Source organism: Penicillium arizonense, assembly GCF_001773325.1.
Source record: "Penicillium arizonense strain CBS 141311 chromosome Unknown PENARI_contig012, whole genome shotgun sequence".
Taxonomy (NCBI): Eukaryota; Fungi; Ascomycota; class Eurotiomycetes; order Eurotiales; family Aspergillaceae; genus Penicillium; species Penicillium arizonense.
In genome coordinates, this window is record NW_019173289.1 from 331,889 (window position 1) to 359,190 (window position 27,302).

The following is a 27,302-nucleotide window of genomic DNA, read 5'->3' on the forward strand; positions in this document are numbered from 1 at the left end:
CTATGAGTGAGCAGGATGGCTGCCAGATAATATCCCGGTAGACCAGATAGGGTATCTAGTACGGGGTAGCGCGGCGCGGACCAGGTTGAGGAAAAGCGGGAAAACGGTCCCAACGACCAAGGCAGCAAAAATCGCATAGAATGAGAATTGGACAGAATCGCTGTGTGCCCGTACCAGTGCCCACACGACCCAGGGGTAGATGGTAGGTCCAAGGTTGCCGCTACCTTCAAGCACGCTAGCCCCGAACTTGGTCCAGCTGCCCATACCGCGCAGTCCCAGGGCATAGATTAAGCTTGGAGTGGGTCCCAGTGGAATGGCAAAGGAAAGCAGTATAGATTCAGGTGTTCGGGCGGAGGAGAAATCTAGCCAAATAATGAGCGCAGAGAATGTAATACCACAGGCAAAGAGCAAGAGAAGGAGAATGCGTGGCGGGATAACAAGACATAAGAAAGAAAGGACGAAATGGCTCCCACCGAATATGGCAGACAAAACGATGTTCAAATTTAATGTTGTGAGGCGTGGAGAAGTATGAGTGCTTGTAGAAACACTTTCGAGGAGAGTACCGACGAATGTTCGAATACTTGATAACGAAGCGGTTGAACAGAACTCGGCAAGGGCACTTAGCGCCAATGTCGTAAAAATGATGGGAAGCTTGCCAAAGAATCTATCTGAAGGGCGTATCCATAGCCTGTTATCTCGACCCTGTAGATCCTCATCTGTTGCTTCAGGAAGTGGCATGTAGTAGTAAAAGAGTCCCAACAGAACCATAGAAAGAGCAACCGCTAGGTAAGTCCACTGGATGTAAATCAATCTTCGGGCGTTAGCCACATGAGTAAAGAAGACTTCCTTTGAGAGCAGAAGGCCTAAAGTTGAACCACAATAACCAACGCCTAGCCCAATGAGTACGCGGATTTCAGCATACTGGGTGGGTCCGCAAAGTGTGAGGAAGGCAACCGACGACATATCCAATAAGGTTATAGCTGTTCCAACAAAAACGTTGGCGACGATGAATCCAGGATAGGAACCCAAGGCCCCAGATGGCCAGAATATCAGGGTCCCCATGCAAATTCCAGCTAATGCTGTCAAGAAAGTGGCCTTAAATCCAACGTGACGTAAAAGCCAATACCCAAGAAATGGCACGATACACGCTCCGCCGCCGTAAGTGGCCGAGTTAATACCTATGGCCTGGGTTTCATTTTTCACGACAGGCATGCTACCGTTGACGGAAAATAACATGACAATGATGAATCCCTCCAGGAAGAGAAGAATGTCGACTAGCGCGCAGTACTTGACGGATTCTGAGCCCCGCATGTCAAGCATGCTCCTGGACCCTTCAAATCCGATAGACCTAGAGAAGGCGAATACGTCGCTGCGTTGGTAAAGCGATAGTGCTTCCTCCGTTTCCAGTGCCGGGCGGGTGGATGTCGCATATATCTGCGGCTGCAGCTGCTCCTGGTAGTCAGCTCGCAGTGATGTGATACCCGACTGATAAGGGTAGAGCTCAATAGGATAACGTGAACCAGTCTCGGTTTCACCATCCTGTCGTGAAGATGAACTAAGCACCTGACTGTTGCTGTTTTCTCGAGAACGATCCAATACCAACTTCAACCACTTAATCAACGGCGGCAGGGTAGGGATGCAAGCACCGACGATGGTCATATTGACCTCGACGGTCGACCACAAGGCTGTCAAACCCGCAGTGTGGAGAAATTCAGGACTAACGGGAGGCCTGATGTTAAACTGACGGAGTTGGATGGCCGCCAGCTGCAAGTAATAGATACGCACAACATCGACAACGATGATAAGGATGACGCCCAGTACGAAAATCAGCAACACAATGGTCTTTTGGCCCAGCGGTAGGCGCAACGTCGTTAGCACGGGGATCGGCAGAATTAGGATGACAATTCCCGTGGCGACGTTGAAGGGGACGGTGGCCAGATCGATAATCTCAATGGGTATGCAGCTAGGATACTTGATGGTGAGATCGTAGACGGCCTGCACGGGTCGGCACTGCAAGGCAGTGAGGAAGGTGAAGTTAATACCACCGATGAGGACGACAGTAAGAGTCACATAGGAGCCAATATATAAGAACGCCTGTTGGCGTCGTGCAATGTCAATGTAGAGAAGAAGTATCGAAGCCTTAGTGACGTTCAGTGCCGGGTTGAAAAGCACGATCGCGGCATACCTCGCCTCAAGCAGTGGGTCAACCCATTCTAGGAGGATGTCCTCCTCAGGAAGCCCTAGGCCTTTGAATGTGCTAAATGCGACGGTAAAGGACAAGCCAAAGGCAAGGATCTGATAGATAGATACATTAATCTCAGGTTAAGTCTCAAGAAGTGAGTTCACTCACCCATGCTACTATAATTGTGTAATCTTCCCAGCCATGGCGCTTGACAATTCTAAAGCGGCTCACGAGGCGGCTGACGACGAAAAGGGTACTTAAGATGAAGGTCACTAACACACCAATGAAAACTGATTTACTCCGGTCCGTTGGAAACCTAGAAGTAGGCATTTTGTTTTGTGCATATACTGGTTAAATGCATCTTCGCAGCCATTTGAATATTTGAGGAAGGGTGGGATATCAGCATTCGTGTCGATGATCAAGTTTTAAATCGACCCTGTGCCAGTTACCGAATGGTACGGGCGCATTGGGGGTGGAGTTATCCATGGTTTAGATTTCTTGGTGATTACAAAGTCACTAGGTGACATATGTATGGCACCAGATTCAATTACGTCCAATTACCTCATACCTCGATTATTTCGAATCACCATAAGTTTGCAACATTCATTGCATTCACTCTATGAGGAATACAGGCAAATACAGTTACCAGAAAACTAGGACAATTTCTGAATCTCAATAATGGTCATAGATAACAACAATTTGTCTACACCCGTTACACCTTGCTGCCCTCTCGGAAGTGTGGTAAAAATAAGGATCGCACATTTCATCTCATGTGCTCCCCGCAGGTCTGTTGTCTAGAGTCCTAGTATTCGTCTACTGTTGCATATGCCGTCGCTTCTGCCGTCGCTTCTGCCGTCTCCTCTGCCATTGAATCCACCGTTATATCTGCTTTTCGCACTTCGACTCCGGTCTCTTCCCGGAGCAGATCCACCCACTCCTTACTTTGAAGCTCATCCCATCTTCCTTCATACTACTCTCATTAGCGATGCTCCGTTCCAGATTTCTCTAAAGGTTGTAAGCCTACCTTGCTCTTTACCCTGGCAAGGGCTTCACGGAGATCGTAAGTGTCCGCTAAGGGAATGCGGACAATGTGTTGGAGGTACCTCTCGCTAGGGAAATTTTCGGGCCGTCCAGCATACACCGAAGATAATTGGTTATGATCAGGTTTGGAATCTTGTGTAAAGGCCGGCCGGATGCGGAACGTCTCTCTGTAGGTAGGTTCCAAGAGTTTTGCTTTGTTTCTATTGCTGCTGAGGGAGAGCGCGCGGTGGAGACGACCATAACGCCTCCTCATTCGAATCTGTTGCCGTACCATACATTAGTAGTCAGCCGCGTTAGATAGCTATGGAAGCAGGTCGATGTCGTTACCGTACCAGTATACAAAATTTAAATTCAAGGAGATATTCCAATGGCATCCGGCGGTCAGTACTTCGCCAGTCGGCCAAAAGTCCCTCCCACGCCTGATTTTGTCGTATGTTCAATGAATCGTACGCTGCTTTCTGGTCTTCCGGTGCATGCGAACGCTCGGCTTTCTCTTTCCATGCCGTTGCTCGTAAAACTTCTCTCGCACTTTCAAGCCTGCTGACCGGGAAGGCGTGAATAGGTATGACGCGCTTCACGATTACATGTCGCTTGACGGTGTGCGTCAGATCGGGGGTCAGTGCTGAAATCTCTCTGTAGTTGGCTGCCCAGAACCATTGATACCGCGGGATATTAAGTTTTCGGCGCCGCTTTCCATTTTCTGCAGGAGGAGAAGAAGTTATCATACCCGTTGTGATATTGCAAATATTATCAACGGAAACTAACCTGAGATGATACGGTGTGCGCTTACGCTCCATGTGTTCACGCTGCGTTCTATAGTGCATTCTCTCGAGCGAGAGATACCCAGCGAGATATTGGCGGATGGCACGCTAGACAGTGACACGCCAACGCTACCCGAGACTGTCGAATTGGAAGCTCTAGTCACAGTGAATGCGGACGTGGGATCCGACTGAGGCTCGGCAATAAGGTCTTCATCACTAGAAGAGCTTATATACTGAAGACAGATATCTTGGAAAAACAGTACATGACCTTCCCTGTGTGATGAAACAATTGTTGGCTATAGAAAGACAAACACTCCCAAGGACCGAACCTTTTATTTTGATGGTAGTCAAGAATAGTCGACTCGACGTTGAATCTAGCTGTGATATGGTATTTTCCGTGATGCCTCTCGACTGTAATGAGGGGGTCGAGCACACAGGTCGATACATACGGGGCGTTCTTGGGCCCGATGAACCATTGGTCTTTGACGGCAAAATACGCAATGCTACTATTATCCGGTTCGTCCAAGGAAATATTGGATGGAGTGCTGCGAATTCCTGGCTCGACCATGTAGTCTAACATTGACTGGAGACTTTTCCGTGAAGTAGTGCCGAAGAGCTTCTCGGAGGCTACATCGGACGTCATTCCGTAGTATGGCCTTCGGTTTAGAAATATGATCCAAGATATGAATTGTTAAAGACCACCAGGTAATGGAGTGACCCGATCTTTTGAGTTATTGGGCAATCGAAGTTGAGGTATTCGTATGATGCATTTTCCATTCAGCCTCAGGATTACCCCTCCCGAAACTAGCCACTACTAATGAATTCACGTGGTATTGCCGGACACCTGTTCAGAAAATTACCATTTTGATATGTTTGATACGATACGGACGCCCAACACCAAGTCAATTCGGATCGGAACCGGTAAATTTGACCCTTATGTCTCTTCGGGTGCAAGGTCTCCAAGATGTATGCAGTAAATATCTCCTTTTTCCTTCCCGAGACGCCAGGATGAAACGCAGTCAGCCAGCGCAAAATTATTATTACATACTTGCCACTTGTATCTGGTTTAAAGTGGGCCCGACATTCTTTTGCGAAAGTTGAGACCACCTAGCAGATCAAGCGTGAAGCTAGCGCCAGGCGACGTCTCCACATGATCTGTAGATCCACTATAGGGTTTTGTCTCGCCTACATACCTGACGGAGATTTGCGTTCCATCCTGTTGCTTCATATTGGTGCATAAAGCGTTCAGATTAGAGTTCCAAGCCTGGATCTTGGTAATCGTCACATAGCCGGACTGCTCGGCCGCAGTGCTTTGGCAAATACCATTGGCACCCACGGTGTACATGACGTGAGTAGCATGCATCACACTCGATCGAGAGACCATGACAGAAGTAATCACAGAAAGTTTACCAGCAGATGTGCCCGTGTCCGTAATGGGCAACTCATTTGGCTATCTAAGCTCACAGTGTATGGTTCTGGTATAGCACTAGGTTTGATTCAAACTTGAGTGATCAGCAACACAGGCGGTGTGACGAATATTAGTGGTAGGATAGTGGGCGAAAGGTAGTAGCTTTTTTGTGGCTGTTTTCAAGTGCGCATTCTGAATAAACCACCTATAAGTATTTCCGTCAAACCCGAAGGTAACATCACTTTAACCATCCAATAATCACCGTGTTCACTCACTATGGCTACTTCTCACTGCCCAGGGCCGATTTCGAAAGAAGACTACAAGGAGATAATTTGCAGATTTCTATCTAAAAATGCCTTCAAAACAGCCAAAAATGATCCTGATATAGAGAATACTATTTTGAATCGCTTCCTAAAGTACGACGAAATTAGTGAAACGAAAGCCAAATACCTTGCTCTTCATGGGGCTTCCTCGGCGGAACCATTTTTATCCCCTCCACCACAAGGAAATTCGCCAGGCGGTATCCTTCTACACTGCCTACTTGGGAGCCATCGACGATCTTGGACCTGGCTTCTTGGCTGATCTTCGACAATTTCGTCATGATATATTTCATGAGACGCCTCAAATTCCTCTCCTTCGGGACTACAAAAAGCTCTGCGAAGAATTCGGAGAATATTATACAGCTTTCTCCACGGACAAGATCACGGTTGGAACGATCAAATTTACGAGCTCTACCGTTTTAGAAGCCGAGACACATGATTTCAAGAAGCTCTCAACTGCGCCTAATTTTCCACACTATTTTCGATTCATGACTGGGCTCGTGGAGGCCTACGCTTGGCTTTTACTTCCGAAAGATATATGCTCTCGGACTAGTTTTGATCTTTTTATCCAAATTGTTCCAGATATCATGGATTACACGAATGCTGTGAATGACTTGTTATCTTTCTACAAAGAGTCTATCGTTTCGAATGAGAGGAACAACCCCGTATATCTTCGAGCGCAGCAAACCACGAGTCAGGTAAGCGATGTACTTTGTTCCTTATCTCAGGAGATTGAAGTGTATGTCACTCGTATAAAAGCTTCTGTTTCAGATGACAAAATGCTATTACAGATAGTGGACGCGTATCTGCAGGGTTACGTTGGTTTTCATGTCGGTCAACCGCGTTACAGATTGGAGGAACTTGGCTTGTCTTTGTGTGATATACAATCCAACCCATAATATTCGCTCTCTGAGCCCGCATCATGCATATGTTTATCATGGGAACATGGAATATAGGCGCAGAATCCATATTACACCCTGACACTTGGCACTCTATGGGAGCCCCTTCTCTACACTACTTGTCTCCTATCGCCCTTTCCCATCAACTGAATCTGATAATGGCACTGCCCACAAGTGAAGATGGCCCATGCCTTCTTGGAATATGAAGCTATCTAGCTTTAATATATCATCGCTTCTCCTTGCATCAGACTTTTTCATGTGTTAAGACTCCCTCGTGAGGGAGGGACGTCTCGCGGTACGCTGGAACAAGTGAATAACACAAGAATGTACCTGGTACACACTATGGATGTACTCGTGCGAATATTCTTAAATTAAAACTAAAAAAACTAAGCAGAGGAAAGCAAACTAAACCAAAAGTCCTTTAGCGACACAAAGTCCGAATAGGCCTGGAGGTCACGACTCAAGGCTCAACAGCTTCGAGAATTCCCCATTAGGCTCATCAAGTAGATCACGAGGATCTCCGACCTCTATAATTTGACCACTGTTTAAAACAGCAACCTGATCGAAGTCAAGCAATGTGTGAATTCTATGCGCCACCATGATTATGGTGCAGCCACGGAACGACTCCCGTATAACATTCTGCACCTTAGCGTCTGTTTCCGAATCCAGGCTATATGGTTCTCTCGTTAGCTATCACGCAATAGAAGCATTATGAAACAGGCGAAATAACACATGAACATACCTGCTCGTTGGCTCATCTAATATTAGGATCTTGCTTCTCTTCAGCAGAGCCCTGGCTAGACAGAACAGCTGCTTCTGACCCTGTGATAGGATGTTGTCGTCCAGTGTTGAATCTAGCACTTCTTCGTCGGTGCCTCTGTGACTTGATGTAAGAATGCTCCAAACTCCAACAGATTTCAGAGCATCAACAATCTGCGAGCTCGAGACTTTGCCCAACGGATCAGCATTTTCCCTGATGGTACCAGGGAAATGGAAGGGTTCTTGACTAAGACAGCTAATACCCTGTCGCAAATATGATCGGGTCATCAAGGAGATATCTTGTCCATCGATGATGATTTGGCCGGATACAATCTCGTTGAGACGGAGGAGGGATAGTGCCAGGGTACTTTTGCCACTATTTTGTAGTAAGTTGTTAGCTTGCTGCTTCAATTCCGAAAAGCATGATTCAGTCTGAGGACACGATATGAGTTGATCTCACCTTCCGCTTCTGCCACATAAGCCAAACTTCTGTCCAGCCCCGATTCGAAGATTGATGCCATTGAGCAAAGGCTCTGTATCACCAGGACTCCAAGCAATTCCTGCATCAATGATTTTGATCTCACCGCTCGTCGGCCATTCCGAGGGTCCATCATGAGTCTGAATAGTAAAGTTACTCTCTTCACGGGGAGTCTCCTCAGAGAAGTCTTTGATGCGTGCAATGGCTCCCAGTGACGTCTCAAGCAATGTCCAGGCCTGAATCAGCTCTGATAGTATGAGTCCTAGATCCATCATCACGACAAGAGCAATTCCCAGAAGACCAGGGTCTAAGTGAGAGCGAAGGGCGACAGATAGTCCGACAAGAAGCACTGCTATACCGGCCACGATAAGACTCAGTACGAGACTCAGCCAGCGTTGAATACATAGGAGAAGATAGTAGGGTCGCTGGGCAGTGTCCAGCATAGAAAGCATTCGGTTGGTCGTTGCGTGGGTCCAGGAAAACGCGCGAATCGTGGTGATACCTGCCAGGGACTCGATAAAGTGGGTGTAAAGAGGGCTCTTGAGCTCGATCCTGCAGATATATTAGTAGTTAAGCGTAAACAAACAGAGAAAACAGATTGATGTAGGAAGATCGTATAAGAGTAACGTACTCTAGTAGCCGCAGCTGACGAGACGTCTGAAGATAGAACCTTTGGATCAGATACAGCACTCCAAATAGAGGGGGCAAGGCCGCTGCCAGGTATGGCAACGATGCAATAGTAATGGCGCCTTGGGCAATAGCACTGAAAAACTCTAAAGGCCGATGATGTTAAAATGTTGACCAATTATTCTTCCCAAATCTCGTCGGTAAACTTACGGAACCCTGTAGATATAAAACCTCGAGGCAGGACCATGTCAACTAGTCTCATGTCCTGACTGAAACGTGTCACGAGAGCTCCAGTCTCTAGATTTGACAAAATGGATAACGGGGCGCTATAAGTATTAGCCAATTACTGCAGTGATCATTAGAGGGATACTCACCCCATGCAAGTGCGTAGCACGGTTGAATGAAGGTTCTTGGAGGCGAATGGGACAATAATTACCCATGTCCAGCTATGACCAGGGTTAGAGAGGTTATCGAAAGGCGAGTGCATTGAAGGCGAGGTCGAACATACAAAACGGCAAGTACAAGTCCAAGAGCTTGGAGAACAGAGAACGCTCCATACAGTCCAAGCCAATAACCTAGGCGTGAACTACTGTCACTGCTCGAAGACCAAAGGTCGACCCATACATCTTGGAAAGAGTGAGTTTCATGCCGTGGCCAATAACGCAAGCTCGGGGTCTCATTATAACTTACAGCGGAATCCGCTCATACCGGCGTCAGTAACAATGAAGAGAATCAACGCCGCGATTCGTGACCAACCCAACGCAGAAAAGTAATACTTGTATACAGCCAGGTCAGTCGTCTTTCGACTGCCATTTTTGAAAGAAACACTGGAGGTGTCTTGGGTAGGAGTTGGAAGATCCGCTAGCACATCTGTGTGCTTGTCGCTTCCTTTCACCTCCTCTGCGGGTGTGGATTGAGTATCATTCATCTGAACGAAGCCGTCAATGTTGTCTCGAAGTTGCGCATAACTGCCTTGCTTGGCCACTTGGCCATCGTCCCCAAGAACCATGATCAAATCAGCCTGGGGCAAATGATGGGCTGAAAAATGGTGAGCCAGGTCGTTTATCTGCGAATGGAATACACATACTGCTGTGAGTAGCCAAGAATACAGTACAGCCTAGCCGCCGCAGCAGACCCGCCGGGCCAAAGACATTGTTAAATACAGTTCGGGCGGTGGAATTGTCCAGGCCGCTTAGAACGTCGTCAAAACAAGCGATCTGTCTGCGAGCATATACCGCTCGCGCGATAGCCTATACAAACCAAGATGTAAGTATGAGGCCCAATATTTCTGGGCGTGTAGATCACTCACGATTCTTTGTCTCTGTCCTCCACTGAGCTTTGAGCCCTTACTGCCAACGAGTGTTTCATCACCGGCCGGCATCTTCTTAATATCTGATTCCAGCGCACATGCGTTCACAACGGTCCGGTACCAGTCAGGATCAAAGACAGCCGACGTGTCTTCGCCAACAATATTGCTCCGAATTGAAGAATTGGATAGCCACGGTGTGTCATCACAGAAGGCCAAGTTTGGGTATTTCACGAAAAGCTCCCCTTCTAACACGGGCGTCTCTCCTGCCAGGCCCTTGAGGAAGGTGGACTTACCGCAGCCGACTGGGCCGACAAGGATGATAAGTTTGCCAGAAGGGGCATTCTCCAGCATAAGAGTGATACCACTTGTCTCTGGTGCAGGAGTGGATTTCCAGCCAAATTTGACATTCTTTAAAGATAGGACCACACCTTTCTCGCTGTGTGAAGCCTGTGTGAGTGGGGTCAATTCAATACCAGAGATGCTGTTAGATGATGTGGAGTGAGTTGACAAAGGCTGGGGAAGCTTTCTTTTCTCTGTGTAAAGTATACTCTTATTAGCCTTCAGAGTCTAAGATTCTGGTTCAGGAACCGGAAACCCTGGAACACAATCAAACAATTTGAACAAGGGAACTAGAGCTCTTACCAAGGCGATTCTGGTTTTTAAGAAAGTCCTGTATCCTATGTAGACAACCTATAGAAGCGAATGTGTCCGGAATCGCAAGCAAAAGGTAGCTCAGTGGTGTAATCATCAAACTAATAAGCGACAATGAGGTAATGGCTTGGTTGACAGCAAGGGGTCCAGAATCCTGCACCAAGGCTACTATCGCATAGGCAGCCAGCGTCGCAAATTGGCCAACGATTATGGGAGAGTTTACTAGTATTAAGTGTTAGCACGGCAATAGGCTATTCATAACGTAGTTGACTCGGGACAGGGACAGTGGCAACCACACACCCATGCAGACACGAATTGACTGGATCCGGCGGAACTTCTTGGAAATTTCAAGCTCTTCTGTGCGTAATGCTTCGATCTTGGAGCTCATTATCTCGGTTAAGCCGAGAAATTTGACGTTGCGGATAGACCCTAGGATAGACGACGTGAAGTTAATCCGCTTCTCGGTGGCCTGAAGCCACTCTTTTTGGCGAGTGGAAACAGTAGACCCCATAGCAAAGGAGGCACCCGTAAATACTAGTGGACTCTATTAGACGAGAGAATATATGAGGGCAATGGAGAAAAACTAACCTATTACTACCACAATGGGAGCAATGCAGACGACGCCGACCTGGGTCTCTAACAGCCACGTAGCCAGTGCTAACTGAATTATATTTGCCCAAGTTTCACAGACGACTGAATAAAAATACTCGGCGAGCATCTCTATGTCAGAGCCCATAAGGGACATAGCACTAGATTCGTCTGTGCTCCCCAATGGCAGATCCATCATATGCTGGAAGACGATGCTCATCAAACCTCCTCGGATCATCGTCGTAGTACGATATCCTAGGTGCTCATAGGAAGCCCTTGCAACCTACAAGGAATGTCAGCTTACTTCCAGCAGTGCGACAATGTCTTAATTAGCTTACCGCAATCCCAGTAAAGACAATTGCTGTGGCTCCAATTAAGCCATAGCTGATGTCAATTGAGAAAGAGTCAGTCCTCTGTAAGACACTGACTACTTTTCCAATGAGAAATGGCTGCGCAATACTGAATCCCACAACGCAAAGCCGCGGGAAGGCGATTGTTGCAATTTCCCAGCGCAGACACTTGATCACCGCCCAAAGTAACGCATTTTTTCCAGTTTGATCGGAGTGAGCCCATGTCTCCGCGAATCGAGCAGATAATTCTGAAGACAAAAGCTTCTCGTGGACTGCGGGGAGGTCACCCCCAGCCAGTGATTCAGAGCGGCCTCTCCACAGCAGCCCGTTGAGCCAGGTGAATAAGCCGCGAGTGAAAGGACCGCTCACACTTTCGGTGGAGTGATATTTCTCGGTCGATAGAAGCCATTTCTTTTTCTCAACACTAGCTAGCACCAATAGAACTAGCTTAGCGGCCAAAGATGTAGACAGAAGAGCAGAGTAGGCTTCATTATCCGGTAGCAACCAGGCTGTGCGCACACGCGCAGGATCCAGGAGCAGCGTGATAAACAAATATACAGAGACCAAGAAGGATGGTCGAATTGACCGGACGTGCTCTAGGTCAAGAAGGAGTATCACACCCAGTGCCGCTAATAGGTCGAGAACGGCACTTGCAAGCAGTGTTCTCCCTACAGGGTGCTGTCTTGTAACAAGCACAATTATTGCAACTTGAATCGCTGCAAAAGTCACGGAGACACTCTAATGCAAAACACTTCTTAGATATCAAACCCACCCTCAAGCGGTCGGGGTTACTCACCAGGGTCAACACTCGAAATGTGGAAGACAGCACCTTCCTTCGCTGTCTGAACAAGTGGAGCAGACGAAGAGATGCCAGGAGGAGGAAACACGCGGCAGGAAGGATGCTCAGGATACCTGACTCGAACATTACAGTGAAGTCGAATCCCCCGCGACAATATGTATGGACGATAGGCCCAAACTGGCCATCATCGCATGCACCCATGGCGGGAGTGGCACTGGGCCAAGAAAAGGGAAAATGCAACGTCGATGTGAGAGGATGAGGCTCTTAGATCTGGTTAGAATTAAGAAGTTGCTCTTAGATATGAAAATGCTGCATTTGAAGACTTCCAAATTGCTCGCAATATAAGCATCGGCTCGGCACTAGCGCTAGCAAGTGAGAGTGTAGCCTAATAGGGGGGTTATAAGGAGGGGTCCGAGGTTGGACACTTCCTTTGTCTGGCACAACTAGCTCAGCTATGCTGGTATATTGATTTGTTACGGAGTATTAACCTAATAATTTGGAAAAATTGGGAAGAGATATTCCAGCCCAATAACACACTCAGATTACACAGTGAACTTGCTGGCTATGGCGTTATTGCAGCAAATATTAACAAATCATTCGGGGCTTTAACCAAGACCATTAGGCGCTCTTGGCATTGAGCTTCGCCGCCGGAGATCCGACGCCCTAAACCTGACTGAGTCGAGGCCCAAGGCTGTACTCGGAACATCGCTTGACATCCAGTCATTCCTATCTCAACGATATATGCATGTACACCCTGGTCAATTTGGTGTTGTATTTGCCTAAAAGGATTCGCCTCTCCTCCTCTCATTTGCTGTATCAGTAGCCAGCGATTGTACTTCTACCAAACCTCACTTAGACTAGACCGTGCGGGATTTTCCGCCGGGTGAAACATTCAGCTAATGTGTTAACACAGGATTACCTTGGTCGATTTAGGGAGCTCAAGTTCATAAGGACTTTCTTTTCGCCCCAACCCCCGACGAAAATCCGACTCGGAGAGTGTAATTGGTACTCAAACGCCAATTGAACAAGGCTTTCGCGATAGAACATGAATGTGTCCAGCATTTCGGGCTTAGAGCTTGGCTGGTGTGTATAAAGTGGTTCTTCCTACGACTCTCAAGCAAGCTTCTACATCTACGGTTCGGATGGGTATTTATAGCTATTGAATGAACTAAGTGAGGCTTCTGGGGTGAAGCATAATTCTCTGACTACGTTCCTGATGGGTTCCATTGCTATTGTCGTTCTGCCATTTGATTCTATTAAAACTTGTGCTCAGGCGCTGGGTTCTGTGGGAAGGATATTTCATAAGTATCTTCTTGGATGATGGAGTAAAGGGCTTTTCGTGTGGAAGTACAATGCGACTGGGCAGACTTATTCTTGGAGGTGGTATTATCGTCTTCACTGTCTTTGAGAAGACTCGTTTCAAATTACTGGCCGCTTTTATTGCTCGGAATTGACCTCTCTCTATTTGTTCTCATTTAGATTTCAGAGATTGCACAAGACAGTCAATTATTTATCTTGTGCCGCTGTGGACTGATAACAGAAGGGATATTTGGAGTAATTGGTATCCCACTAAATGCAACAAACATCAGAGGTATCAGGATGGAGGGTCTATATACAATCGCTCAAGTAAAACTATCCTGGCATGGGATAGTAATATAAAAAATGCTAGTTCCAAAGATAGTGGTGGTATAAGATGCAAAAAAAACCCCCCTTAAACCTCAACATCATCCGGAATGGGCACCACATCATTCAGCGCTGGGTTCAGTCTCTCACCAATCTCAATGCTCTCCCTCAAGATCTGACGTGCAGTCTCATCACTGACATCCATATCCTCCTTCACTAATCGTACTGCCAATTCAGGCACAAGAACAGATTGTGCGTAGCCAGCCACACCGGCAGTCTTGGCGATATGATCCGACGTAGCCAGACGACGGAGTCGCAAAGAGAATCGATCAATCACAGCTTGTAACCTAAATCGAGAAGATCCGTTAGTATCTATACAAAAGTGAAGGGACGTCGTCAATTGCATACATTTTACCCGCTCCTTTCGTCCCATAATAACCACAAGTGATCGTTTCAAGTCCGTCACCATCCAAGGTTAGACGGAAGTTCTTTGCCTGTCCAGACTTCATGCTGGTGTCAAGAATATTCCGATAATAACACGAAGCATCGGGAACAAGTAGCTTTTCCAATTCGGGGAAATGGCTCTGAAGCCGCTCGTCGAATGCGCCCCAATCGATTTCGGGGTATCCTTTCGTTTCCCATTCCCTCATCGCACTGCGCTCCTGGTGGGATGCGCAGAATTGCTGCTGTTCACGGATACGTTGTTTCGGCTGTGCTTCGAACAGCTCTAGAATCTCCCGTTCGACTTCTCCTTTACACATTGGACACAGGGCTTTTCGAGGTGGCGAATTTTCTTGGTCCTCGAGTGACGACATTTCGTCGAAAACAGAACCAGATGGTGAGGTGGGCAAGCTGCTCAGGGACGAGTCGCTGTCTAGCAGTATCTGCTGCAGGTCTTTGGAAGATGAAGTGCCAAGGGAAGAGGCGGAGAAAGAGTCGTTGGGTAAGATGGAAGGAGGCATGGTTTTGAATCCTCCATTCTTCCCTCCGGCGGCAAAAGATCTCCTAGGGCTCGAAGATGGCAAATCCTTCGGCATCTTAAACGTCACTTCTGGTTCTTCTTGTGATTCATCCGCGTTGTCTGGTTGTTCCGCACTAGACTTCTGCGCCTTTTTCTTGGCCAGCGAGGATTTCACAGTCGCGGCTGGCTGCCTGCTCACGCTTGGGACCCTTGAAAGTGGTTTCGCGTACGTGGCCCGCTTGCGCTTTGAACTCTGCGAAGACATGAAATGCGGATTGTTTTCCTCGTCGCTCATGACCCCACTGGTAGTCCGCTCAAGCACACCCTTGCGGGATGAGCCATTATTATAGTTCTGCGGACTACCCTGCGAAATCACATAGTCATCCGCCAGCCTCTGCTCCATTGTTGTGTTGGTTCGGTCGTTTCTACAGCCTTGAGAGGCATCGCTGTCATTGGCTTCCTCTTCATCCTCGGAGCTAAGTGGCGCGTCATCTATCGCGGGTTCGTATGGTTGCGTGGGTTTCTCGATACTAGGTTCAACATCTAACTCGTTGTCTTCAGGGGAATTGGGCTTGTTGAAACTCGACAATAGGTGCGTTCCCGGGCCATTGCGTGTCGTTAAGCGATTTGAAGCATAACTGGCATCGCGCTTGGGTCGAGCGCCCATGCTTAATCGTTGTGGCGGGTGTTAGACGTTGCGCAATGGTTGGAGTAGAGCTAGAGCATCGAACATGTGAAACGGGTACGCGTTGATAAGTCAGGACACGTGTGGTGCGGGCTCAAGCTCTTCACAAGCAGAAGAAATAACAGTACAAGGAATTTAACGTCGGAAGGCTGATCATGACATTTCATTGAAGCTGGAAAGGGCTGAGATAACGTGAGGGGAACGCGAAACGCGTGACACGTGCCAGCTCCACTTCTGTACTTTAAATACCTCGATGCTCAAAGATCTTCATACGCCATACTTATAGGTTCCAACAGTAATTAAATCTCATGCAGAACTGTAGACCCTCATATAATTATCTTTGCGTCCCTCAAATTGTATAGTTGAGGAGTTAATGGAGACGTAGACAAAGAACCTAGGGACAAAGAACAGTATGAAATACATTCACTTGAGCGCCAACAACTTGACATTGTTTTCTGTAAGGCCGAGGATGTATAAAAGGGTGTATAATTCGTATTGGTAGTTCAATGAAGAAGAAAGATAAAATGAAATCAAGATGCCATTACCCAAAATCCATTTGTTACGGAGAGTATATACGTTCTAGGGTCACGATGCACGCCACTTCTCCTAGCTGACCGAAGCCCTGGAGAGTTATGACCATATCGTGATACTTGAAAAAGCCAGGGCTGTTTCTACAAACAGACAAACGGATTTGTACACAAGCAGATAACGACCAAACCAAATACGCCGGTGCAAGTCATGCACCTCGTAATCTTAACGGAAGAGAAGAAAGGAAAAAGTATATAGAGGGAATAAAAAGAAGAAAAGAGGAGTGGAAGAAACAAAACTCAAGACAGAGATTACTCAAACGTCATTGAGATCTCGCCATCCCCATGTCCCGTGTCTTGGTCTGCCCAAGCATTAGGCTCCATAGCCATGGCGCCGACAGCAGTTGTGCCAATAGTAGGCATTGTAGGCATTGTAGCTGCAGACCGTAGCTCGGGCCGAGCAAGAGGGTCGTTGTTGGATTTTGGGGATTCATGGAAAGAGGTATCAAAGGTCATTTCGAACTCGTCCTTTGGTACGGTGGAATGCTCATTCGGGCCGTGAGGAGAATACGGTCCCGAGGCTTGCGGGGGCTCTGAAGAAACTCGGGAAGGGGGTGGAAGATCGGGTGTCTTAGGTGTCTTAGGTGTCTTTGGTGTCTTAGGAGTAGGAGAAGGCTGAGTGGGTGGGTCTGACGGGGGGTTCAGGTCTAGCTTCATCGGAGGCATGGTCGACTCTAGCTGTTTAACTTCGATGGCCTCCGAGGCCAGCTCGGTTCGAATGGCTTCGATATCGAAGAGCACCATACCAGGGCTGTCGGTGTCGTTTGAATCGCGCGGGGCATTGTTTCGGTCAATGTCGTAGGTCTCCCATTTCTTCTTTTCAGCCATCTTGCCTCGCTTGAAGATACCGAAGCGCTTCTTTTCTGGCTTTGCTTCTGCTTCTCGGCGGGCTTCGTCGATTTCACGAATGAGCTCTCGCTGGCGTTCGGCGTGGTTGTCTGGGTCTGGGTCTTCGATTTCTGCGAACTCATCCTCGAGAACTTCCCATCCGACTTCCCGCAGGATGCGAGGCATTGCGGTACGGTAGTCCATGTGACCGTTGACGAGCCGGGTGATATCGAAGTTCTCAATACCTGGGATGCCTTCCACAGCCCCGAGACCGGCCACACGCATGATACCGCCACTTGTAGCTCGGAAGAGGTAGCCCAGGATCCAATCGTTTGTGGCGTAGCCGTTCACAAATCGGCCAGACACTACACTCCGAGCCTTGAGGTATTCATCTTTATTTGCAACAACGGGTGACCCGAACAGGTATACGTTCTGAATGAGTCCGTGGGCACCCTTGTCGGCCAGCTCTTTGAGACAGGAAAAGATGACACGCGCGCCGAGCGAGAAACCGAGCAGGGTAATGGGTCGGTTACCGAGATTCCGATCTCGCAAGGAATCGGCCATGACAAGACCGGCAGAGTTGGCGCGAGCCAATGAGACGATCCAGGGGTTGTCAATCAAATATGCAAGTTTAGTCAGGACAAGAGGAAGTTGCAATGATGCCATCAACGCCATCAAGACGGTGCTGCCCAGAACTTGTTGCAGACCTTGAGTTAATGCCTAGAACGCTTGTCAGGTTACGCATGGATATCATACCTCTTGGGAACTTACCTCCGTTGCCAGAATGTTGATGGTGTCACCCATACTTCGAAGCATTTCAGGCTCCCACAGCACGGAATAGATATCACCCATGATCGGATCGACGGTACTGAAAGGCAGGCGAACATCGTCGACCTTGCCAGTCATCCATCCCGAAACCGTCACGATAAGATTGACCTTTTTATTATTATGAAGAGGACGGTACTCGAACGTTTGAACAGCACCAGTCCGGCGATGTGAAGCCCTCATACCAATAGTACTTCCGCCAAGTGTAGCACCGGAAGCGATCAGGGCGGTACCACCAGCTCCTCCAAGGAACGCACTTGTTCCGGAGATACCCACAGTAGTAAGGCCAGCTGCAAGACCAGCTCCAATGACAGGAGCTAACAGTCCGGCGGAAAGGCCAATGACCAGTCCGCCACCCACTGTCGCCAGGCCCATAATCATATACTTCTGTTTCAAGGCCATCTTGCGGCGCTTTTCCATATGATCTGACTCGTCCCAGTTCTCTTTGTCTGCTTGCTCTTGCATCTCGAGTGAATCCGTGACACGCTTCTCAAACCGAGAGATCTGCAGCCATGTTACATCCAAAGCTGCACCGACCCTTTCCAAGAGCGTTCGTGACCGAGCATCATATGCCGAGTCTGCGATCAGCACAAGGAACAGGTCACAGAGCACAGTCCATCGGAGATCGATGTCGATTCGATCAGTAGTAGGCATCTGAGAAGGAGTCGTGACCTCTGGGGGTTCCTCGGTCTCCTGAGCTTCATATGGCGGTGGAGGGTCCGATTCAGAGGATGTGTCTGACTCTGCCGATAGCCTCAGTTGTGGGTCCTTTTTGAGACTGGGAGACTCCGCCGTAGATGTAGAAGTTTTTGGATCATTCTCGGCCATGGGGTTCTTGACTCGCGCATTTTGCATGAGTGGTCGTACCAGGTCCTCTGGTTGCACGCCATGCTCCGCAAGTTGCTCGATCATAATCTGCTCAGCTGAATTGATATCCATATGAGCATAGACTCGAGCCATGATCGCTTGGCCCCATTTCCTCATGGCATCGGAGGCTTTCTGCATTACTTTGCGTGTAGATTTCGTCGTGGAGATGGATGCCAAATCACGGTTCATAGCATGGATGGACAGCCTGACAACTCCCACATATGCGATCTTTTGGGTCTCATTGAGCAAGTCTTTGGTAGCCTGGAGCTGGCTGATCGAATCTCGAAGCTCCTCGCCAACTAGACCGGCAGAGTTTCCTCCTGTCTCTCGGAATAGATAGCTTGTGTCTTCATCTAGACTTGTGGCAGACTGGGCATCTTCATCAAGCTGCACTCGGGTATAGCCTTTCCCAGCTCCTCCTAGTCCTTGGTATACGGCCTCGTCGCCTTCTTCCTTGGCACCTTTGGCGATCAATCTCCCATAGTCATCGTAGTAGTCGAATTCTCCAAGGGCGGGCATCGACTTCCATTCCTCGGGTTCCTCCTCTGAGTCGTCGCTCTCGGGGTGTGATTGTTGTGGTTGGTTCAGTCGCTGATGGGACCATTCCGACATCTCGGCTGGCTTGTGCTTCGAGGTTGACGTACGGGGCCGAGCAGTATCATCCAGATCGTGTGATTTCTCTGCATTTTCAGGAGTAGTGTTTTGACCCTCCAGATCCTTGTTTGGTTGTTCTGCGTTGTTGACCTTGGCCAGCTCAGGGGCCGTCTCAACTTCGGGCTTGTCCTGCGGCTCTGGTTTCGCTGGCTTCTTCAAAGCCTCACTATAGCTTGTCGAGCCTGCAGCTGTCTGCTGGATTTTGTGATTGGCATTTTCGTTTGCGTGTGGCTCGCTGGTGGGGGGATCGGGTTTGTGGCGTGCGCGGATGGGAAGGCCAAAATCGTCGACCTCGTCTGGTTCTGTAGACTCATGCTTCGCTGTCTCTAGGGCCGATTCGGACGTCGCTGGTTGAGGGGCTCGTTCTGTGTCTCTCCCGTTTTGGTTTGTGGGGGAGCCTCCTTGGGGAAGCTGAGGTGAATCAGTCGCATTCGACGGGGAGGTGGGTTTGTCGGAGGTGTCAACGGTGACACCCGAGGTTGCGGTCATGATTTCATGGACAAGAGGCCCCCAGAGGCTCCAAGAGGGGTGATGTGTGGGATCCCAGTGGCCCGTTGCTTCGCACGTTCCTTCGCGATAGCTTCAAGAGCTCACCCATCCGGCTCACGGTCGGCTAGATGTTGTATTTCGACGTATTCCGACCTGTCAGTCTCGTTTAGTGCAATATCGCATGCCCGATGGGGGACCAATTGATGGTCATCGGACTGGAATCTCCGCAAGTGACGATCGGTGGCCACGCGGCGAAAAGGAGTGCTAGGCGGAGAATGCGGGATATCAATTAAAACCACAGTGTTATACTCAACACTTGGACATTGAAGGATATTGAATGTTTATTGAGTATAGGAGGACATTTGGATACTCCGTACTCTGCGCAGTTTTGTTGGTTTGCATTGCAAGGCCGAAAGCGGACACCCCTCCAGCTTCCCCAGAATGTTTTTGTCAATACTTCATGAAAACAGCGCTCTACTTTGTTTTGCCACTTTTCGTCCACAATAGAAGTTAATTTACAATATACAACTACCATATTGTCTATGTGCTGTTTACTGAGTCGGCGTGGCCAAAATGCTCGCGGTACCCGCGTAGTAACTGTCAATATCGTCATATCCTGATGCAAAACAAAGACCCTAAACCGCAGATATCGGAGCTCATAAAACATGATACCTCCCGAGTCAGCCTTGGAGCTTTCCTATCTGCAGAATCCCGAATGAATACGAGGGCAACACCTCAGCCTTGCCCAATGCGGTATCGACCATACCCGAGTAAGAAGCAAAATCTCACCAGCCCAAGGCCTGATAGCAAACATCAGAGTACGGGCGAGGCGTCTCTGATAAGTACTTGGACGAAACAAAGAAAAGATCCAAGCACGGGGGACGTCATGTCGATCGTGTTCGACTGAGGCAGTGCGGGTGCTTTTGCCCGGGCTTCAAAGACGACATACATTACTTGCAGCTGAGGATCGGCTCTGTCTGTTCCCCGGCCAAACAAAGTGCGAGAATCATCCTCATGGCGTCATGCACGGATTGCGGACTTGACGGGGCGTTCAGTCACTTGTGCAGCTTGAGGCTCCCCAAGCTTCTTGGCATTTCTTCCCCGTACATCAGATTTGCTACTTGAGCAGGGCAACTTTCTTTCTTCTTCTTTTCCCCCACATGCTTCATCCTACCTAAGACCCTGCGCAGTCTACAACGCAATCTGATCATGACGCAGAGTAGGATCTCTCTCTGACAATGAGACGACCCCGCTAACAGGTACTCTCTTTCAAGGTTCCCAGGCTTCCATTGTTAAGATCGCCGGTGCGGGGCTGCGGCTTTCACTGCTTCTTAATGCCGCGGCTTGTCAACTTGCACAGTCCAAGCTGGAGATACATAGCATCGCCAAAGGCATCTCACTATTTGCTTTAACCCTCAAGGATGCTGGACAGACTATTGAATCAACGGACTTCCATCGGACACCAGAGGCAACAGAGAAAGCATGGGAGATCGCTGGCCAGGGCCAGATGATTTTCATCGAGATTGAACACATGCTGGACATGCTGAAATCAACCGATAGGGATGATGACCTGAGGAGGATTCCTCTCCAAGAGAGACTCAAGTGGTGCTTTCAGAAGCAGCACGTCACCTACTTGCTAGCACAACTCGATTCTCTTAAGCTCAGTCTGATTGTTTTACTTCAGATTTTACAGCTTGGGAGTATCATCAAATCCAACGTTGATAATGGAATCGATGCTGAGTCGTTGCCATCAGCTGCTGATGACACTATCGCCCAAGAAAAAGCCGACTCACAGAACATGATCATTGTACGTTACTGGTCATTGAAACGTCTTGATCGGCTCTGGGATCTCGTGGAACAGGAGGCGAGAGATGCAGCAAACAGCCAGACAAATCAGAGGATTCATTCAAATTATTTGTCAAGCACGGCTTCCGCGTCGAAGCCACCGGTTGCTGCTACTCGTGCCTCTGATCCTATCCGAATGCCTGTCGTGACTTTTGGAGAAAGTGATGTCGGTCTGAGCAACATGGAACGATCGCCAAAGGATATGGTGCAGCTTTCTGAAAGTGCTATGAACCGTCTACTTTCAATTTGGGTGCCTTTTATTGATCTTTCGAAGCTACAAAATGCTGGAAAGTTGATCGATGCATCTGGAAAGCATGCCCAACCTCGCGTCTATGTCTCCTCTGACACTGACGATGATGACGCCGGATCGGACTTTGAGGGCCTCGATGTACGGGGCTACTATATCGAGGGACCCACAGTTGACTGGAGGGACCCCCATTCCCAAGAAGCACGACAGCAAGCCGCTGAACTTCGCCGAAAGTATTCAACCTACCAGGCACGGGTAGAAATCGAGCCAGAGTCGGAAGATATAATCAAGCGGGGAGACAGTCGAAATAATTCCCGGATCATTATTGACTCGAGCGACGAGGGCGAGCAAAGATCAACTCTTAGTCCCTCTCACAGCAAGCAGGTTCCCAGTCGTGTCCACGCCAGCAGTCTCTCCTCTCGATATCCCCCTAGCTGGACCAATACTGAGAACCGGCCATATCCAAGTGGCAGCTTCCCACCTCCTGTCCACGCCCTACCACGCCCACCACCGCACTTCTCAGGACCACCTTCACCTCACTCACAAACGAAACCACCCCAAGCATATCCTCAAAGCACACCACAGCAACCCTACAATCATACTAATTCCCAGCCCTATACCCCAACCCCTCGATCAATCCCAGTAAACAAACAAACCGGTCCCTCCACGGCAACACCCTACCCTTCGTCCCGAGGCCACTCACCAAACCAAGTCCATCTCGGGCCTCCGTGGGGCCAGCCCCAAACCCCATATAACAACAACCCACAGCGCCGGCCCCATCCATCAGTCTACCCACTCTCGACATCTACACCCGAAATGGGCTTCCAACCCCCATCGCCTCACTCACGACACCGATCACCAACCCGCTCGCGTCACTACTCCTCGCGCAGCTCCCGCGATTCCCATGATTCCCATGATTCCCGAGAACCACGGGAGGAGGCTAAGGAGCGCCGGAAAGACCTGACTAAGAAAGCTACAAGGGGCTTAGCTGGTATTGGTGCTATCGCTGGGTTCTTAGATGCGTTGGAGGCATTTAGCCTTACCTGATTTCTTTTGTGTAATTGGATCCGTGCTGCTATGAGTTTGGATTGTAAACTTTCTTTCTTTTTACATTCTTTTCATTTGGACTCGGCGTTTGGTGAACCCCATTCGGGTTCGGTGGTCCGATTTTGATACCCATGGCTACCTGTCTATTACAGTATTTGTTTCCATACATATCCAACTAGTTCATAAACTTCACGAACACCCTGTTTCAGAGCAAAGACTGACCGTGCAAGGTTTCCGCGAATAAAAAAGTTACCCCGAAGATTGTCCATGAAGATTCCCCGAGGGCCCCTGGTACCTGGTTTTCTTCGGGATACAGTACTCTATTCGGTGATCTTCCCGTAACTACACCCCTATAAGCTCACAGCATATCCACAGCGGTGATGAGTATATGGGGTTCTCGGGAGATATAGCTAACATATGCCGACATGAAGGCTTATCAATATTTATACATCTACCACCCCCCAACCCTCAATAACACATCGCATCCTTAACAATTTCGGATCCGGCTTCGGATTCGGATTCGGATTCGGAAGCATATATATCAACACCTAACCAATCCACAATGCACAATTACACCCACCTGTACATATCTATGCATGCATATCCATGTATAGTCCTACCAAGCACCAACACATCTCAGCCCGCCAAGGACCCAAATACCCACCGACCCATTCACAGGTAATCGGACTCTACACCACCGCGGAACTTCCGATCCTCCCGATGTTCCGTGATATGCCGCCATATCATTTTTTTTCGAGTCCGGTTAAATCGGGGTAAATGCGTTGACGTGAACGGCCGGTTGGGGTTTTGTTCCTTTTTGATTTTTTGGTTTTGGTATTTGGGCATTCGGTATTAATATTCGCATAGACCCGGATTCTGGCTTTCGGTTGATTTTTTTCTCCTTTCTTTTTGCCCGCTTGGCTTTTGGGTTGGGTGCCGGCTGGTTTTGTTGGGGTTTCTATACGTCGACTTGGACTGAAGCTTTACACACTCTCACTCTTTTCTTTATTGATTGAGTGAAGATTTGGTCTCTATTTGGTGAGTAAAGTATGTCTTCGTTCATTATTTTGTTCCTATTCCTGTGTTTTGTCGGGTTTACTAACCGCACTCAATAGTTATATAACATATACATGCATACACAACCCAGCCAACCTTGTTGATATCCCAAGAATCAATGGATATACTCCAACGAGCATGTGCACACCAAACTCCGCATCTCAGCCTGGTCTGATCTGATACTGCTCACCCTATCAGCCCCAACTGAACTATCAAAACTCAGGCAGCGGCGGCATCCCAAAAATACTCCCATCGGGCAACCACCCATCAAGCTCCATGCCCGTCCCATGCATCCCTGGAGCTTGTGGCTGACCCTGGCTTTGACCCTGATGAACTTGAACATGTCCCTGGGCCGGCATACGCTGTGCCTCATAGGCAAACTGCGACTGCATGGCTGGATGTGAATGCGCAGGCAAAGGCTGATACCCCGGTGGGAGGGAATGGAAGAAATGTGGATTATGCGCATCCATCGGACTCGGACCAGCCCCGGGCCACATTCCCGGTCCTCCGCTCATTGCTACATAGCCGCTTTCTATTCCCGGTGCGTGTGGTGGGATGGGACTCACGGCTGCTGAGACGGGGTAGGGGTCCATTCCTGCTTGTGTTTGTGTGTTTGGGTTCACATTCACGTTCAGGTGGGTGTGGGAGTGATTTGAAGAGGGTGTTGCGGTACTGTGGTGTGATCCTGGTCCAATACCTGGTGTTTGAGCTGATATGCCCACCGGCTCCCTTGTCACTCCTGTTCCGGTTGATGGACTAGCCCCCAATCCAACTCCCACCCCGATATTCCCGCTATACCGTCTTTCCAACCGTTCATACCAATCACGCCCTCTGACACCGACAACCTGATACCACCGACTAGGAATCTTGTACTTTCCACCACCGCCCGCCTCGCCAAGTTTCGCAGCAAGAGCATCCAGATAATATGCCACATTCACCGTCTCAGGCGTGACGACTTCGCCCAGTGCCCCAGTCCGCACAGAGAAATGAATCTTCAGCAATGCCGTCACGGCCGTCGCTAGCCGTGTGTACATCAAGTTGGGCAATTTCCGCATCGTGTCTATGCTGCATGCTAGGACTGCGTCAAGCATTTCCTGCGCGGCGTTCATCCATTTCATGTTTATGTCGATGCGGATTGCGCTGAGGGTGTTTGTGCCGGTAGGCTGTTGTGTGTTTGTTCCGATTGGGGCAGTCGTTGGGTCTGGGTCTGAGGATTCGGGATCGTTTTCGTGTTCGTCGTCGAGGGCTGGGAGTATGAAGTAGCGTCTTTTTATTGCGTCTGGGTCGCGATAGCCTTCGCCTACGCCTAGTTCGTACATTGCCAGGGCTGTGGAGCGGTATTCGAGGATCATTGGAACTGGAATTGGGCGGTGTTAGTTTTGGTGGGCTGGGAATGGGAATGGGAATGGGATGCTTGGAGAAGGACTTACCTGTCAGCATGGCTGAAGGAGTATTCTTCTTCCATGTATCCATTCGCTTGTCGAACCATCGCAGCACGGCTTGTACTCTTGACTCCGTCAAAGGCGAGGTGGCACTGGTATCATCCAGACCGAACGAAGACATCGCCTCGTCTGTTATACGCTGAAGCTCGAACCACACTGCCAAATGCTGATCTGTTCGGTGGGGGGAGTGTTCGAGATGTTTGACACATTCGGTCACCCAGTCGTTAAATTGGAGGAGATTCTGTCGACGAGTTTTCATCGCTACTGTTGAGCCAAGGTGGTAGCAGCCCAGAACTGCTCTTGCTTGTTCAGCTAGCAACTCATCGTGCGGCTCAAGTCTGTTCTTCCGGTCGGACTTCTTCGAGACTCGACGCTTGTTGGCGAGACCGATTTCAAGCGCCATCGTCGAGGCGATGTGCGTGTACTGATAGAATTGCAGTTTCAGGGGCGACGCTGGTGGAAAGTAGAAGATGATCATGAGGAGAAGGGCTTGCACTAATTCTAGTGATTTCTCGCCTTCGATGAAGAACCTTTCGGAATAGAGCCGGACCATCTCGCGATTTAACACCGCTGCCAATCCAGCGTCAACGGATATTGATGTGGCCGCGATGACGGAGAGAAAGAGGACTGGCTTTGTCTGTCGCAGTTGCGCTGCCGTTGTATTCAGGGGCAAGACAACCAACGGAAAGAAATATGCGAGCTCGTGGATGAAATATGCCACCAGCTGCTCCGCGTCTTCAAGGGAGAGAATACCCCGGTCGATCACATCCTCAACAGGCGGAGTCTCCTCCATCTCAAAACCAGGTGGCAACCCAGCGAAAGACGGAGGACCCGAAAAGGGCACACGATCATGCCCACCAGGATGGGTATTCATCAACTCAGGCGAATAATCCATGTATCGATCCGAAGAATGTGCAGAATGATCCCGCATAGTTTTCAACTCCCCATCGCCCTCCAAATCCCGATCATCAACCTCACTACCCTCCGATTCGGGCTCACTTTCCTCCCGAATCCGACCCTTCAACAGCGAACGCATCATCCGCATCTCCTTCTCCAACTGTGCCACACGTGAGTCCGTCCGCTTACGGGGCCGGCGTCTCTGCGGGGGCACGAAGACGCAGGTCCTCTTCCCCTTCGCACATCGCTGGCACTGATTAGGCGTGGACGGGCTAGGCAAACAGCGTACCTTGAGACTTCTGCATGACTCACAGGAGCGGTTCAGCTGCTGTGCCGAGCCCGGTTGCAGTGTGCTTGATTCTCCCAGGGGTGTGGAGGCCTCTGACATGTTCACTTCCACTGGATCTTGGATCTTGGACTTGGGGGCCCGTGATAGTGGGCTATCCTAGCACTATCTTGTGAGATTGGGGGGTTCGAGAGTGAGTTGGGCACACCCTATAGGCATAAAATTATGTCTGTGGACACACAACACACAAATAGCGCACTTTCTCTCGAACCGAGAACGGAAACGGCCTCAAAGGTAAATCCGGGCCAAATGTTAGTGTGTATTTCGACTCATCGTATCGAATGAATGTCAAAATGGGAGCACATGAACAAATGTAACGAAAACTAGTCGGGAGTCATTGGCATCAGAAAGAAACATGTGAGAGTCGAAAGGGTGGAAGAAATTAGGTAAGAATGAATAGGTCCAAGATCTCCTGGGGTAAGCAGTGAGCCAATACTTAGACGCAGAACTCAGGGTCCAAAGATGCCAACCTCGGTGGCTGGAAATGGGAGGAACAGGCAGTGAAGTTATAGTGTTAAAACCTGACCAATCAGGCACTTTAAATATCTCCACTATAAGTTAATATTGGCCCATCAGCGCCCGACGGCTATTCCCGATTTGCTAGAATTGGTGCAGTTTGCGAATTGACTTCGCTGTAGACGGCCTGATGGATCCTTTAAACTTCGGTTAGGACACCGGGTCGTTTGGACTTTCTTAGGTTACACTTCAGAACGTGACATTGAACGTTATAT

At 49.0% G+C, this 27,302-nt stretch overlaps 6 protein-coding genes across 6 annotated transcripts; 1 reads left to right on the plus strand and 5 right to left on the minus strand.

Moving 5' to 3' along the window:
- PENARI_c012G06322 (MFS transporter) lies at window positions 1-2,512 on the minus strand (the record flags this gene model as incomplete). Its single annotated transcript, XM_022632932.1, has 2 exons — window positions 1-2,295; window positions 2,351-2,512. 2 exons carry the CDS (start codon window positions 2,510-2,512, stop codon window positions 1-3), a joined length of 2,457 nt encoding a protein of 818 aa, XP_022487185.1.
- Window positions 2,513-7,064: 4,552 nt separating this feature from the next.
- On the minus strand, window positions 7,065-12,373 carry PENARI_c012G10540 (uncharacterized protein; the record flags this gene model as incomplete). Its single annotated transcript, XM_022633041.1, has 15 exons — window positions 7,065-7,281; window positions 7,354-7,746; window positions 7,831-8,400; window positions 8,480-8,621; window positions 8,686-8,801; window positions 8,850-8,921; window positions 8,984-9,101; window positions 9,166-9,513; window positions 9,563-9,725; window positions 9,785-10,317; window positions 10,427-10,657; window positions 10,736-10,969; window positions 11,024-11,306; window positions 11,362-12,111; window positions 12,170-12,373. 15 exons carry the CDS (start codon window positions 12,371-12,373, stop codon window positions 7,065-7,067), a joined length of 4,374 nt encoding a protein of 1,457 aa, XP_022487273.1.
- Window positions 12,374-13,883: 1,510 nt separating this feature from the next.
- PENARI_c012G01800 (RTC4 family protein) lies at window positions 13,884-15,423 on the minus strand (the record flags this gene model as incomplete). Its single annotated transcript, XM_022632821.1, has 2 exons — window positions 13,884-14,142; window positions 14,204-15,423. 2 exons carry the CDS (start codon window positions 15,421-15,423, stop codon window positions 13,884-13,886), a joined length of 1,479 nt encoding a protein of 492 aa, XP_022487153.1.
- An 857-nt stretch (window positions 15,424-16,280) lies between these two features.
- Window positions 16,281-19,691, minus strand: PENARI_c012G09331 (TMCO4 family protein; the record flags this gene model as incomplete). Its single annotated transcript, XM_022633013.1, has 2 exons — window positions 16,281-17,576; window positions 17,628-19,691. The coding sequence occupies 2 exons, from the start codon at window positions 19,689-19,691 to the stop codon at window positions 16,281-16,283; spliced, it is 3,360 nt and encodes a 1,119-aa protein (XP_022487318.1).
- Window positions 19,692-20,900: 1,209 nt separating this feature from the next.
- PENARI_c012G10970 (uncharacterized protein) lies at window positions 20,901-22,830 on the plus strand (the record flags this gene model as incomplete). Its single annotated transcript, XM_022633049.1, has 2 exons — window positions 20,901-20,910; window positions 20,966-22,830. The coding sequence occupies 2 exons, from the start codon at window positions 20,901-20,903 to the stop codon at window positions 22,828-22,830; spliced, it is 1,875 nt and encodes a 624-aa protein (XP_022487160.1).
- A 1,268-nt stretch (window positions 22,831-24,098) lies between these two features.
- On the minus strand, window positions 24,099-26,613 carry PENARI_c012G10216 (uncharacterized protein; the record flags this gene model as incomplete). Its single annotated transcript, XM_022633037.1, has 2 exons — window positions 24,099-25,243; window positions 25,317-26,613. The coding sequence occupies 2 exons, from the start codon at window positions 26,611-26,613 to the stop codon at window positions 24,099-24,101; spliced, it is 2,442 nt and encodes an 813-aa protein (XP_022487138.1).
- Between the last annotated feature and the right edge of the window lie 689 nt (window positions 26,614-27,302).